The 14,610-nt window shown below is 48.0% G+C and overlaps 1 protein-coding gene across 1 annotated transcript in view; it reads right to left on the bottom strand.

The window, feature by feature from the left end:
* LOC120931541 (stimulated by retinoic acid gene 6 protein-like) overlaps positions 1-14,610 on the bottom strand; it is a 76,488-nt gene that overhangs the window by 12,337 nt on the left and 49,541 nt on the right. Inside the window, exon 14 of the mRNA XM_040343094.1 lies at positions 8,585-8,702. Coding sequence (XP_040199028.1) covers positions 8,585-8,702 — 118 coding nt within the window. The remainder of the gene's footprint in view (positions 1-8,584; positions 8,703-14,610) is intronic.

The following is a 14,610-nucleotide window of genomic DNA, read 5'->3' as shown; positions in this document are numbered from 1 at the left end:
AGTGATTAATTGCTTAATCCACCTAGAAATGGTGGACTTTGCAGCTGCCTGCCCCTTCTTGGGCCCATCCGGTAGAATGAACAGCACATCTGTCTTCCGGATCTTCTTTGTAGCTTTAAGATAGGCCTTCATGGCCCTGACAATATCCAAGGTATGCAGCAACCCTTCCTTTCTGGAAGTAGGTTTAGGGAAGAAGGATGGTAATACCAAATCCTGGTTCAAATGAAAACTGGATATGACCTTCGGAAGGAAGGAAGGATGAGGGCGGAGAACGACCCTGTCCTTATGAAAAACAAGATATGGTTCCTTACAGGATAAGGCTGCCAGCTCCGAAACTCTTCTTGCGGAAACTATGGCAACCAAATATACTAACTTCCTTGTCAGTAGAACCAAAGGAATATCAGCCAACGGCTCAAACGGTTGTTTCTGTAAACTTGACAGAACAAGATTTAAATCCCACGGACAAAGCGGGGATTTAACTGGAGGTCTAATACGTAAGACCCCTTGAAGGAAGGTCTTAACCAGCGAGTGGGTGGCCAGCGGCCGCTGAAACCACACTGACAGAGCAGAAATCTGTCCTTTGATTGTGCTTAATGCCAATCCTTTATCCACTCCTAGCTGGAGAAAACTTAATACTCTATCGATGGTAAATTTGCGAGAAAGCCATCGCTTGGACTCACACCAGCCTACATAGGCCTTCCAGACCCTGTAATAAATCACCCTAGAGACCGGTTTCCTGGCTCTGATTAGGGTAGAGATTACTTTCTGAGACAGACCTCTACCCCTGAGAATCAGGGATTCAGCTTCCAGGCCGTCAAATTTAGATGCCGTAAGGCAGGGTGGAGGATCGGACCTTGCGATAGCAGGTCTGGCCGTAGAGGAAGAGTCCAAGGGTCTCCCACTACCATCCTTAAGATTAGTGAGTACCATGCCCTTCTGGGCCATGCTGGAGCTACCAGGATGACTGGTATGTGCTCCACCCGGATCCTGCGCAGCAGGCGGGGTAGTAACTGGAGCGGGGGAAACGCATAAAGAAGTTTGAACTGATGCCAAGGGCAAACCAACGCATCGGTTCCGCAGGCCATCGGATCCCTTGAGCGGGACATGAACCTGTCTAGTTTCTTGTTGAGTCTCGATGCCATGATATCCACGTCCGGCACTCCCCATCTTTGGCAGAGTGCTTGAAAGACTAGTGGATGCAGAGACCATTCCCCCGGCCATAGAGTCTGGCGGCTTAAGAAGTCCGCCTGAAAGTTGTCCACTCCTGGAATGAATATTGCCGATATGCAGGGCACATGAGCCTCTGCCCATAGAAGAATCAAGCTCACCTCTCTCTGAGCGGCTTGACTCCTGGTTCCCCCTTGGTGATTTATGTGTGCCACGGCCGTGGCATTGTCTGATTGAATTCTCACCGGGAACCCCTGCAATTTTGACGTCCAAGCCCTGAGGGCTAGTCGAGCAGCTCTGAGCTCCAAGATGTTGATGGGCAACTGCTTCTCTGGCTTTGCCCAAGTACCTTGGCGAGTGCAACTATCCAAAATTGCTCCCCAGCCCGTCAGGCTGGCGTCTGTGGTCACTATCTTCCAAGCCACTGGGCTGAAAGACCTCCCCTTCAGTAGATTCTGAGGGTCTAACCACCAACACAGACTTTGTCGGACTCTTGATGAGAGCGGCAACGGGATATCCAAGGCCTGTGGCCTTCTGCTCCATGCTGACAGGATGGCTGCCTGTAGGATGCGAGTGTGGCTCTGGGCGTATGGTACCGCCTCGAATGTGGCCACCATCTTGCCTAGTAACCTCATACATAGGCGAATAGTCGGTTCTTTCTTGCTTAGAACCAGTAGGATTAATTCCTTGATGGCTTTTACCTTCCTCAGAGGTAGGAACACTCCTTGTTGTTCTGTGTCTAATCTCATGCCGAGATATTCCAACTGCTTTGTGGGCTGGAAAGCTGACTTTTCTCGATTTAGGACCCAGCCGAACCTCTCGAGGTATTGGACCGTGAGGGCCACTGCTCGCTCCAAGCCGGGAGACGAGTGATCTATGACTAGGAGGTCGTCCAGGTATGCTAGGATCGTGACCCCTTGGATCCTTAGTTTGGCTAGGATTGGAGCTAGGACCTTCGTGAACACCCGGGGGGCCATAGCCAACCCGAAGGGAAGCGCCACGAATTGGAAGTGACGCGAAGCCACCATGAAGCGTAGATATCTTTGATGTGGCTGATAAATTGGAACATGAAGGTAGGCATCCTTTATGTCTATGGACGCCATGAAGTCGTCCTTCTGGAGTGTGGCAGCTGCTGACCGCACGGATTCCATCCGAAATGAGCGGATCTTTAGATATGCATTTACCATCTTTAGGTCCAAAATTGGCCTGACATCTCCATTGGATTTTGGGATGATGAATAGGTTGGAGTAGAAACCCAGCCCCTGTTCCAGGACTGGTACCTCTACTATTACTTCCTGGGAAAGTAGATGATCTAATGCCGATCTTAATGCGGCTCCCTTTTCCGGATCGTTTGGAATCCTCGACTTCTGGAAATGAGGAGGAGGAAACCTTAGGAAATCTAATTTGTAGCCTGTGGCCACGGAAGACCGTACCCACTCGTCGGGAATGCTGGCTTCCCAAATCTCTGAAAAGAGTCGCAGCCTTCCCCCCACCTTCGTGGGTGGGGGCGCCCCTTCATAAGGTTGGCTTGGGGGCTGGTTTTGCTGGTTTGCGAAACCACTGCCTTTTGCCTCTAACAGCCTGTCCTTGTGATCTGCTGTTGAAGCCGAAGTTTGCTTTTGCAGGAGGCCGTCGATACTGCTTGGCATTAGAGGGCCCCTGCCCAGGGGAATACTGTCGTTTAAACGCAGGTCCCTGAACCTTCTTCTTAGTTGGCAAGAGAGTACTCTTGCCGTTTGAAATGGTCTGAATGTATTTATCTAGGTCTTCTCCGAAGAGTCGTCCTCCATGGAAGGGGAACCCTACCAGGAGCTTCTTGCATGGGGGCTCAGCCTCCCAGCTTTTTAACCATAAGAGTCTTCTCATATGGATAAGGGATAACGATAAACGTGACGCTTGCTGGATAGAATCCTTGATTGCGTCTACCGTAAAACATATGGCCTTAGGGACATCCGAAAATTTTTCTGCCTGCTGGGCCGGAATAAGTTTAAGCATCTGCTTAAATTGATCCGATAATGCTTGAGCGACCCCAATCGCAGCCACAGCTGGCTGTACTACTGCCCCTGCAGTAGTGAAGGAGTTCTTAAGTAGTGCTTCCAAGCGCTTATCAACTGGATCCTTGAACACCTGTATGTTTTCTACAGGGCATGTTAACGATCTGTTAACACATGAGATGGCTGCGTCCACTGCAGGAGTAGCCCATCTTTTGGAAAAATTTTCTTCCATAGGATATAGGACAGAGAACCTTTTAGGTGGTAAGAAGATCTTATCTGGCTTGTTCCAATCTTGGAACAAAATTCCCTCTAATAGACGATGGATCGGAAACACAGCATTGCTTTGAGGCGCCCTCAGTGAGCCCAAAGCTGAAACCGTCGATACCTGGAGATCTGGTACTGGCAAGTTGAATGTCCTATGGACCAAGTCCGACAATCCTTGAATCCACCAGCTCTCCCTCAGGGAGACTGCCCCAGACTCCTCTGTATCCGGGTCTTCGATCCCTGAACCTACTTGGTCCGTGTCCAAGAGGTCGTCCAATTCCCCTGAGGAAAGGACCTCCTCTTCTGAGGGTCCACGCTCGGGCGACGGAGATCTATTCCGCTTACTGCCCCGCATAGCTGCGGATATCATTTTTCCCATGCTTTTCTGCATCTCTTTTAAAGAGGTGAGTAATACCTCCTCCGTGACCATCTTAGGGTTGGACTGACCCGCGTCAGCTCCAGCCCCAGATCCCGATGGCCCCAAGGCTCCCTGTAGGGAAAACAGCGGCATACCATGGTACAATACCGAGGTACACCTGCTACCTATTGGTATTTGGAACTATAAAAGTTAATTGTCCAAACACCTGTTTGGGGGATAAAAAAAATGCTTCCTCTCCCCTAGATGACTTTTTTTTTTTTTTTTTTTTTTTTTTCGTTTTTGTTTCAAATCCAGGAAAGAAAAAACATTCTGTCCCCCTGAGTAGTATTGCAAAGAAAAACTATGAGATGGAAAAGAAACAGCCTATTTCTAGGCTTGACAAAACAGTCCTCTGAAGACTGCAATATCCTTTCTGGCCACTGTGTGTCCTCGGCGCCCCGTGCTGCCGCTCTGGTCTTTCTCCTCAGTTCCAAAGTATTGATGGAACAAACAAGGAAGGGCCGCCCCTTCCTTTAAGCCACTGACCCGCCCTTCCCCCCCCAGCAATCTCAAACAGGAAATGCCCCTCCCGACAGGGGGAGGGGGGGGGGATTTTGGGAGGAAGGGACCTCTCTGTTCCAGCAAACTGCAGCCTGCAGCCTGGAACACACGAGGAGGTCAGCGTTTTGCCTGCTTGCAGGCTCTGAGGAGGAAGACTGAATGGAGCATCGCCTGGAGGCCTGCAGGTAAGCAAAGCTCTCTGACACACACATATATTTTTATATAACACAGGCCCCACTCAATGCTTTTCCAACACTACAAGGGAGGTCACATCTTATGGGGAATAATACATAGAGAGCCATCCTATCTTTATGATATGTGACTAGTTTGCCAGATGCAGTGCATAACTTTAGGCATGTCCCCTGTGACCCCCCAGAAAAAAACCTGCTAAGAACCAAGTTCCGCAAGTTTTTCCCCTCACTTACCTGCTCCATGCCGCAGGACTTTGCCAAGCAAGAGGCCCAATCTTCCCCCATCTCCGTGGGGATGTCTAGACCTTCAGGCCCTGGGTTCCTATGAAGGATCCACTGTCCTGGGCCCATATAGCACCCTGGCAACAGAAAACTTTAGGTACCCAAAGGTTTCTAAGTTCTGGGCCCAGGGTCCAGCTCTCTAAAAAGAAAAGCATTATGGGCTATACCCCAAGGGTTTGGGGTCCGGTTACTGACCACTTTAGCGCTGAGGCTTTTTTGGACAGAACCGGTAGCTCACCTAATCCCAAGGATGCGGAGGCAAGCTAAACCATGACTAACACCTAAGACACTGGCGTAAAAACTGAGGTACTCCTCCTATGGGAGGGGGTTATATAGGGAGGGGCATTTCCTGTTTGAGATTGCCAGTGTCTACACCTGAAGGTACTCCATATAACCCATATAGTAATGAATGCCGCTCTGTGTCCCGTGATGTACGATAAAGAAATGCTGTTTTTTTATTATCCTTACATGTCCCCCTCGGATCTACAGTGACTGCACTTCTAAGTGCACTTTCAGTGCAATTTCAAGTGCACTTTGCACTTGTAGTGCAAAGTGGATTTGCCTTTCGTAAATAATCCCCTATGTCATAGTATTATAAGCACACAACACCATACCTCCCACATTTTTGAGATGGGAATGAGGGAATGAGGGACATCTATCAGCAAAAGTATGCAGGCATAGGACACAACCCTGACCATGCCCCCTTAAAGGAGAATTGTACAAAAAACAAGTTTGGTTAAACCCACAAGTGCTTTTTTTTACCACTACTATTCCTTTTATATTGGCTTTTGGAATTTACCAATGCAGCAATTTAGAAATCAGATAGAAGGTTTAGTGCTAGAAAACACTTTTTGATAGATGCAAAGTGCATTTTATATACATCTATATAGATCAGACCAAAATGAGGAGGAAAGAGGGACAGAGGGACATTACTCCAAATCAGGGACAGTTGGGAGCTATGGACAACACACTGTAAGATAATGCAGCTCAAAGGAGCTCATCAAACAGGCACTAAAGCAACATATTGTAAACATGCATCAGTGCGTTACAATAAAACACTTCAACGTATCTCAACACAGATGCCTTAATTCTTGCATTGTGATATGGACCAGCCCTACAAATATTGTGAAGCCCAGGACCAGACCATGAGGGCAAGTGCTCCTTGAACCATACCCCCAGGGGAAAATCGTATGCCCCCAATTCTAAAGTTTTACCCAGTATTATTGTAAAGATTTAGGTGGAAAAAAAACAAAGAAGATCATGATTCAAATAGGAATACATATGCCTCTTCTATTTGGATAATATTTGCCAGAGGTCAGCTTTAAAGTGGCTGTAAAGCCACTTTGTTATCTTAAAAGAATCCCCTGTGTTACGTTATGCGCCCAGTGTATATAAAAAATACACTTATTTCAGAGAGGCACTCACGTTACCACCCGTCCCTCTCCTCCCTGATCTGAGAACTACAGTGGGAGGGGCTGAGAATCCCCCCGCTGACGCCAGGCGTGCGGGTGCGGTGGGTGGTCACGTGAGCACAGAGTGTCAAACTGAATTAAGTTATAAACCTACATATTTTTTGTAAAGCACATACACTGGGGCACAGACCGTAATGTAACATAGGGGATTCTATTAGGAAAACACTGTTATAGCAGCAGGTGGAGGGGGGGTCACTGAGACTAGCTGAGAGGCAGGGAGAAGAGAGCGGATGACGGAGGCACATAAACTGACCGTGGTATCAGCAGCCATGATGAAGGCAGTCAGTTTACAGAGGGGAGGGCAGAATCAGACAAGTATTTTAGGTAACAGAAATGGACAAATTACACAGCACAAGCCCTGTGCTGTTATTCAGGCTTTAAAGGAACAGGATCTATTTTTATTTTGTATTTTTTTAGGGTTACAACCTCTTTAACCACTTAAGGACCGCCTCCTGCACATATATACGTCGGCAGAATGGCACGGCTGGGCACAAGCACGTACAGGTACGTCCTCTTTACGTGCCCAGCCGTGGGTCGCGGGCGCGCGCCCGCGACCCGGTCCGAAGCTCTGTGACTGTGACCGCGGGACCCGTGGACCTGATCGCCGCAGGAGTCCCGCGATTGGTCCCCGGAGCTGAAGAACAGGGAGAGCTGTGTGTAAACACAGCTTCCCCGTTCTTAACTGTGGCGCCGTCATTGATCGTGTGTTCCCTTTTATAGGGAAACACAATAAATTATGTCACACCTACAGCCACACCCCCCTACAGTTAGAAACACAAATGAGGTCACACTTAACCCCTTCAGCGCCCCCTTGTGGTTAACTCCCAAACTGCAATTGTAATTTTCACAGTAAACAATGCATTTGTAATGCATTTTTTGTTGTGAAAATGACAATGGTCGCAAAAATGTGTCAAAATTGTCCGAAGTGTCCGCCATAATGTCGCAGTCATGAAAAAAATCGCTGATCGCCGCCATTAGTAGTAAAAAAAAAATTAATAAAAATGCAATAAAACTATCCCCTATTTTGTAAACGCTATACATTTTGCACAAACCAATCGATAAACGCTTATTGCGATTTTTTTTACCAAAAATATGTAGAAGAATACATATCGGCCTAAACTGAGGAAAAAACATTTTTTTATATCTTTTTGGGGGATATTTATTATAGCAAAAAGTAAAAAATATTGCATTTTTTTCAAAATTGTCGCCCTATTTTTGTTTATAGCGCAAAAAATAAAAACGCAGAGGTGATCAAATACCACCAAAAGAAACCTCTATTTGTGGGAAAAAAGGACGCCAATTTTGTTTGGGAGCCACGTCGCACGATCGCGCAATTGTCAGTTAAAGTGACGCAGTGCCGAATCGCAAAAACTGGCCAGGTCCTTTAGCTGCCTAAGGTTCGGGTCTTAAGTGGTTAAGGATACACAAATACCCCACTTCCTATACACATTCAGCTCCATTCTGAAAGGACACTATCCCTGTAACGGTCACCACCGTTTACGACCTTCCATCAACCCACGACAGCTTCCGACCCTCCAACCATCCAGCAGGCCCGAACCATTCCAATGGAATTCCCTCAATAACGAGACTAACAAGCTCTGTTACTGCGTCAAAATATGAACTAACTTTTAATGGTTTCTCAGCTTGCTTATATGCAGTACAACAGGTCACAGAAATCACAGGAACAATTAAACTGTCCACCCCCCTCATCACACCATGGGGGGCTTCAATCACATTCTTTTACATAATGATATTCAGAGTTAATTATCCCCCAGACGTTGCGTCTCCGACAATAAGTCATTTATCTGCCCAATCCACATTGCACAGACGTCTGACCTTTAGAGTCACAACACATCTATCATCAATAGCACACAAAGCAGCATCACACAATGAGAGGTCTTTCAGAAGCAGACTCAATTAGCATGTCACTAGTCAGGGCTAATCATAGAAAAGAGTCAGTATTGACTGGTTGGGTCACAATATCCTTTACAGACATTTAAAGAATATATGGTAGATTACTGTCCATGTTAAAACAATCCAATATATGTCTCTTTATTTCCTGGCTCAATCTGTGCCCAAAAGTGACTCCTGTTACAATCCCCATGAACACATGCGGGCACACGTCTCTGAAATCCTGAAAATGCTTGCAGACAGATGACAGTGCTGTTATAAATACTTCATGAACTGCATTATCCTGTATAACATTATCCTGTGTGTGGTTCTTTCACATACAGAAAAATGTGACTCAAGGTAATAACATACAGGGAAGATGAACAGACTAGGCAGAGCTCTTACACTGTGTAGCCAAACCCTTGCAGTACGACCAGTCCTCTTCCCTCTTGTATTGGAATTACGAACCAGAATGTTATAATCAAGCTGATTAGGAAGAACATGATATGCAAAAGAAAATATCCTGGAAGCAAACAGAAGAGACATATGGAATAATCATTACAAATCACAGACAAATGATTCTACTCTTCTAAATGCAGTTTAGGATTTTATGAGTACATAGGAAATAAATCATAATAACTGGGTAAAACAATATATTTCTGAACGCTGGGTAACACAATGGGGGTTATTTACTAAAGGCAAATCCACTTTGCACTACAAGTGCAAACTACAAGTGCAAAGAGCACTTGAAATTGCACTTGGAAGTGCAGTCGCTGTAGATCTGAGGGGGACATGCAAGGAAAATACAAAAAAGAAAATTTATTATCATACTTACCGTAATTTTCCTTTCCTGATGGACTCCATGGCAGCCTACGTGTGGGTTAATCCCGCCTCCTCTCCATTGTGATAGGACCCCATACCCATAAAAGTTGACTCACCGCCCAGTACTGGTGTTCCGTAACTATCCCGACTCCGTAATTTCAGGGTGGGAACTCCGTCTGCCATGGAGTCCATCAGGAAAGGAAAATTACGGTAAGTATGATAATAAATTTTCCTTTTTCCTGACTGACTCCATGGCAGCCTACGTGTGGGAAATAACTAGCCAGACCACACGGGTGGGTATGCTGAACAAAAATAGATTTTAATTCGTCCCGTCAACTGACAAAACTGATAAACCAAAATTCACAGAGGAAAGAGATGCAGGCTCAACACAGTAATGGGACATAAAGGTATTTATAGAAGACCAAGAGGCCGCTCTGCAGATGACATCTGGAGCCACGTGACGAGCTGCCGCCCAGGAGGCTGCCATCCCTCTGGTAGAGTGAGCTGTCACCGCCTGCAGAGGAGCCAAGCCCTTCGCCCTATAAGCCTGCTGTATTGTCTGAACGATCCAGGCCGCGATTGTTCTGGCAGAAGCCTTTTTCCCTCTGTTACTGCCTGAGTGCAGGATAAACAAATGATCGGAACGTCTAAAGGGGGACGTCATCTGGATGTATTCAGAAAGGATCTTGCCCATGTCTAGAGGGTGAGTCTCGTTGGAATCCGAAGACCTGAAAGTAGGGAGGACAACTTCTTGATTCTCATGAAAGACAGACGAAACCTTCGGATTTGAACCCAGCATGGGTATCAAAACCACTCGATCCGGGAAGAAGGTAAGGAATGGCTCTTTGTGACCAAGAGACCCGATCTCCGATACTCTTTTGGCCGAGGTGATAGCGACCAAGAATGCCACTTTGGCTGAAAAGTCCTTTATAGAGGACGGGGAAGGCCCCGATGTACTGAGCCCACTCAGAAAATCCAGGACTAGTGGGAGATCCCACTTGGGAAATCTTGGCTTCCTTTGAGGTCTCAACCTTGACGCCCCTCGAAAAAACTGTTTGACTAGTGGGTGTACTGCCCACGAAATTCCAGAGAAGGCCGACAGGGCCGAGATTTGAACTCTCAATGAACTTACGGATAGGGGAAGATCTAACCCCGTTTGGAGAAAACTCAGTACATCTTGGATTTCTGGATTCCTAAAGGACCTGCCTGAGGCCGTAGAGAATTCTACAAATTTAGCCCAAATTCTTCCGTAGACTCTGTTCGTGCTTGCCCTTCTCGAGCTCATCAGCGTGGAGATCACCCCAGAGGTGCAACCAAGGGACTCCAGCCTCTCCCTCTCAAGAACCAGACCGCCAGTTTCATCAGAGCCGGACAGGGGTGTAGGAGTGAACCCTGAGAGAGAAGGTCCGGTCTGACTGGTAGAGGTACTGGGTCCCGATAGCTCAGTTGGACCAGGAGAGGGAACCATGGACAGTTCGGCCAGTAGGGAGCCACTAGCGTCACTTCGACCTCTTCTGCTTGAAGTCTCCGTAGAAATTTCAGTATTACTGGGATCGGGGGAAAAGCATATGCCCTCTGAAAACTCCACCGATCCGTCAAGGCATCCATCCCGATCGCCTGACTGCAATGACCTCTCGAATAGAACTTCTCCATCTTGGCATTGTGCTGGGAAGCAAAAAGATCTACTTGGGGACTGACTCCCAGAGACAAGATCCATTGGAATGATTGAATGTGGAGAGACCACTCGTTGATATCCACCTGAGTGCGTGAAAGAAAGTCTGCCTGGGAGTTCTGTACTCCGGGAATAAAGACTGCTGTCAGGTTGACCAGGTTTTCCTGTGCCCACTTCATGATGGGTTCGACTTCCCGTAGAAGAGATGAACTCCGTGTCCCTCCTTGTCTCTTGACATAGGAAACCGCTGTGGTGTTGTCCATCCTCAACAGTACCGACTCTCCCTTCAGGAGTTGGGAGAAGGACTGGAGGGCACACCAGGCTGCTCGAAGCTCTAGGATGTTCGAGCCCGGATTGCGGAGGCGAGCATCCCATCTGCCTTGCGCCATGTTTGTACCACACAGGGCCCCCCAGCCGTAGCCACTGGCATCGGTCGTCACTGTGACCCAGGAGACTGGGGCGATAGAATGGCACTTCCGTAGGTTTTTTGGCTGAAGCCACCAGAAGAGGCTGTTCCTCATAGAAGTTGAGATGCGAATCTGCTGATTCTTGTTGCCTGACTTCCACTGCCTGAGGAAGCCGGACTGGAAGGGACGTAGTCTCCACAATGCCCATTTCACCATGGGGGTTGTGGAGACCATTGTTCCGATGATCTTTAGACATTGGAACGCCTTCAGATGGCGGGTGTCTAGAGCCCGAGAAATCCTCTCCTGAACCACAGGGATCTTTTCCAGCGGAAGAGAGATGGTTTTCTTCACTGTGTCGAACTGGGCCCCTAGATATACTAGGCATTGAGTTGGTTCCAAATGGCTTTTCGTTAGGTTCAGGAGCCAACCGAATTCGGACAGGATCGAGATTACCTGATCTCTTTGCGCTAAGAGCTGAGTCTTGTCCTGGGCTAGGACAAGGAGGTTGTCTAGATAATGATAAAGTCTTATCCTTTTCAATCTGATGAAGGCCACCACTGCCAACAGGGTTTTGGTGAAGACTCGCGGTGAGGTTGTCAGCCCAAAGGGTAGGCACACAAATTGAAGGTGTTCTTGTCCAACGTGGAACCTGAGATATTTCTGGAGCTCGATTGCCACCGGAACGTGGAAATAAGCGTCCTTCAAATCTATCGAGATCATCCAGTCGCCTGGCTGTATGGCTTGCTGGATTGTCGACAGAGTTTCCATCTTGAACCTTCTGTGTTTTATAAATTTGTTTAGATAGGTCAAATCTATGACTGGACGCCAAGCACCGCTTTTCTTCTGCACCAAGAAGAGGGGGGAGTATACTCCATGAAACTGTTCGTCCTTTGGGACGCATACTACTGCTCCTTGGGATTTGAGTAGATCCACATAGGTTAGAAGAACCTGTCTCTGTTCCGCTGATCTTGGGAGAAGGGTGGAAATGAACCTGGGAAGAGGAATGCTGGAGAACGACCATGCGTGGCCTGATGTTACTGTCTTGATGACCCAAAAGTCCGTGATCGAGGCCGCCCAAACGTGCCGAAAGAGGAGCAGTCGAGCTCCCACCCGATCCGCCTGGGCGGGCGTTGTTTCAAAAGGACTTTGCCTGATCGCGTCCACTTGACGCTTGGTTAGATAATGCTGGTTTGCGAAAAGATGCTCGACCTCTACCCCAGTTTCTTCTGAAGTTCCCGCCAGGTCTGTAGGCGCGAGCTTCCCTAGTGCGGTCCGGGCTATACCTTCGGAATTGTGGTTTCTTCTTACCGGACTGACGCCTATCCTGGGGGAGAAAACCCGATTTACCACCTGTAGCCTTAGCAATGGCGTCATCCAGCTTGTTGCCAAACAAGGATGATCCCTCAAAGGGAATCTTGCACCAATTTTGTTTGGACGATGGGTCAGCGACCCAGGGGCGCAACCACAAGGCCCTCTTGGCTGTAACAGAGGACAGCATAATTCTTGCCAATAGGCGAATTAAATCGACGGATGCCTCCCCCAGAAAGGCAACTGCTAGTTTAAGTTCTGACGTAGCAGAACTTCTGGCCAGATCTTCAGAGACACCCTTAAGGAAGGAGTCCACGTTCTCCGTCCAGGCCTCCATTGCTTTGGATAAAGCTGCCAAGGCCAAAGCAGGTTTGCAGGCTGTACCAGCAAGACCGTAGATTCTTTTGAGGTCTTGATCCATCCTCCTATCAAGACCATCCTTGAAGGACACTGAATCAGCCAGTGGCAGTGTAACGTGCTTGGCCAGTCGTGTTACTGCTGCGTCTACCACAGGAATATTCTCCAGGTGCTTAACGTCATCTGCTTTGAAGGGATACAGTCTGGAGGCCTTGTTGGCCATAGAGGACCTCTTGTCTACTCTACTCCATTCTTCTTCAAAGATGCCCTTTAGTTCGGTTAACAACGGGAAACTTGGGCGCTCCTTCCCCAGGCGTTTAAAATATTTTTTCTGCTTAGCTGGGGAAGTAGATTGCTCTTCCCACAGGAGAGCCTCTTTAACCGCTTTGATGAGCGGTGTTACTTGGGAGAAATCGAACTCTAGACTCTCTTCATCGCTTTCCAGTTCACCCTCCTGGGAATCTGGTGAAGCAGCGCGAGGCTGGGAAGGACCAGGATCCTCATGGACCTCAATGGCTGGAGAACCAGACCTGATGGTACCGGTTTGACTTTGTGTGTGGGAGACATTTTCTCTCAAAGATTTTTGCACCACACGTTCCACAAGAGACTCGATACGACGATCTTCTGTCTCTTTTTCCCCAACCGCCAGGGCGTAGCATCGGTCACATAATGATTTGCCCTCCGGGACATGAGTGTCACATCCCCAGCAGGCTCTGCGATCAGAGCGACTTTCGTGGCGGTGGGAGCGGTGTCTGGAGGAGGAATGGGAACTTCTCCTCTGATGGGAAGATGTAGATGGAGATCTTCGCTTACTCTTCGATTTAGAAGAAGAGGAATGTTGATGCGGCCTGGCAAGGTCTCTGGACTGGATAGCGGCATTAGGATCAGGACCTAAAGGGCTAAAAAAGAGATATATATAGGGGGAATAAGTCAGACAAGACATACACAGTGTGACTTCTACCCCTATGCCCCCCCTCACCCGCACATACCTTGTGCGTGAGGGCTGGCCACCTGTAGACGGTGACTGGTCCATAGCTTCTTGGATCTACGAAGCACTGTGACACTTATATCCAAACAAAGGTAATGGAATCCTATGATGGCAGATAAAACAAAAAGTAAAATCACTGCCCCTTTAAGAAGAAAAAATGTTTTCAAAATAATACACAGTAAAATAATCATGTAACTTTCTGAAAGAAAAAACTAAGAAATAATCAATTTGCAGACTAATAACCATTATGCTTTGTAAGGTACATAGAGTGCAGGCATAACAAAAGGGGATCTATGCCTATAGTATAGGCAGATTCCCCACACTAACCTGGCCACAGATATTATTACAGGATCAGCTGCTCGCCTGTCAGGAGAATCCCAATGTACACAGGCGAGCAGCTGATTTTTAAAACACCCGCCGGTGACGTAGGACGCTGTCCACGTACGCGCCTGCGCAGTGGCGAATGACTCAACGGCGCCTGCGCGGCCGCCGCGAGTCCCGTCCGACTGCGCATGCGCGAACCAAGCCTCACTCTGAGTGTGGGCATTGCGCATGCGCGAGGGGCTCTGGCGCTCACACCAGGGAGGGAAAGGACGGCGAGCTGGAACGCAGGAGCGCTCCAGCCGCCATACAGGCAAAAAACAAACATACATACAACACAGAGGTGACTGCCATGAAAAGGATAAGACCTTGCCAGCCGGGATCCGGTGTCTTCAGCACACACAGCAACGACCGCACATCGGAGGGGAAGTTGCTGCAAAAGCTCTCCACCCGCCCATGGCTGGGATCCGAGCTGCACCGCTTAAAGTGTGCCATCCATTTATTCCAAACTTGTCTTTCGTTTGAACAATTCGTTTTCCTAGATCCATGGAGGAGG

The sequence above is a fragment of the Rana temporaria genome, chromosome 3, assembly GCF_905171775.1.
Source record: "Rana temporaria chromosome 3, aRanTem1.1, whole genome shotgun sequence".
Lineage (NCBI taxonomy): Eukaryota > Metazoa > Chordata > Amphibia > Anura > Ranidae > Rana > Rana temporaria.
This window is presented reverse-complemented; position numbering and strand designations above follow the sequence as displayed.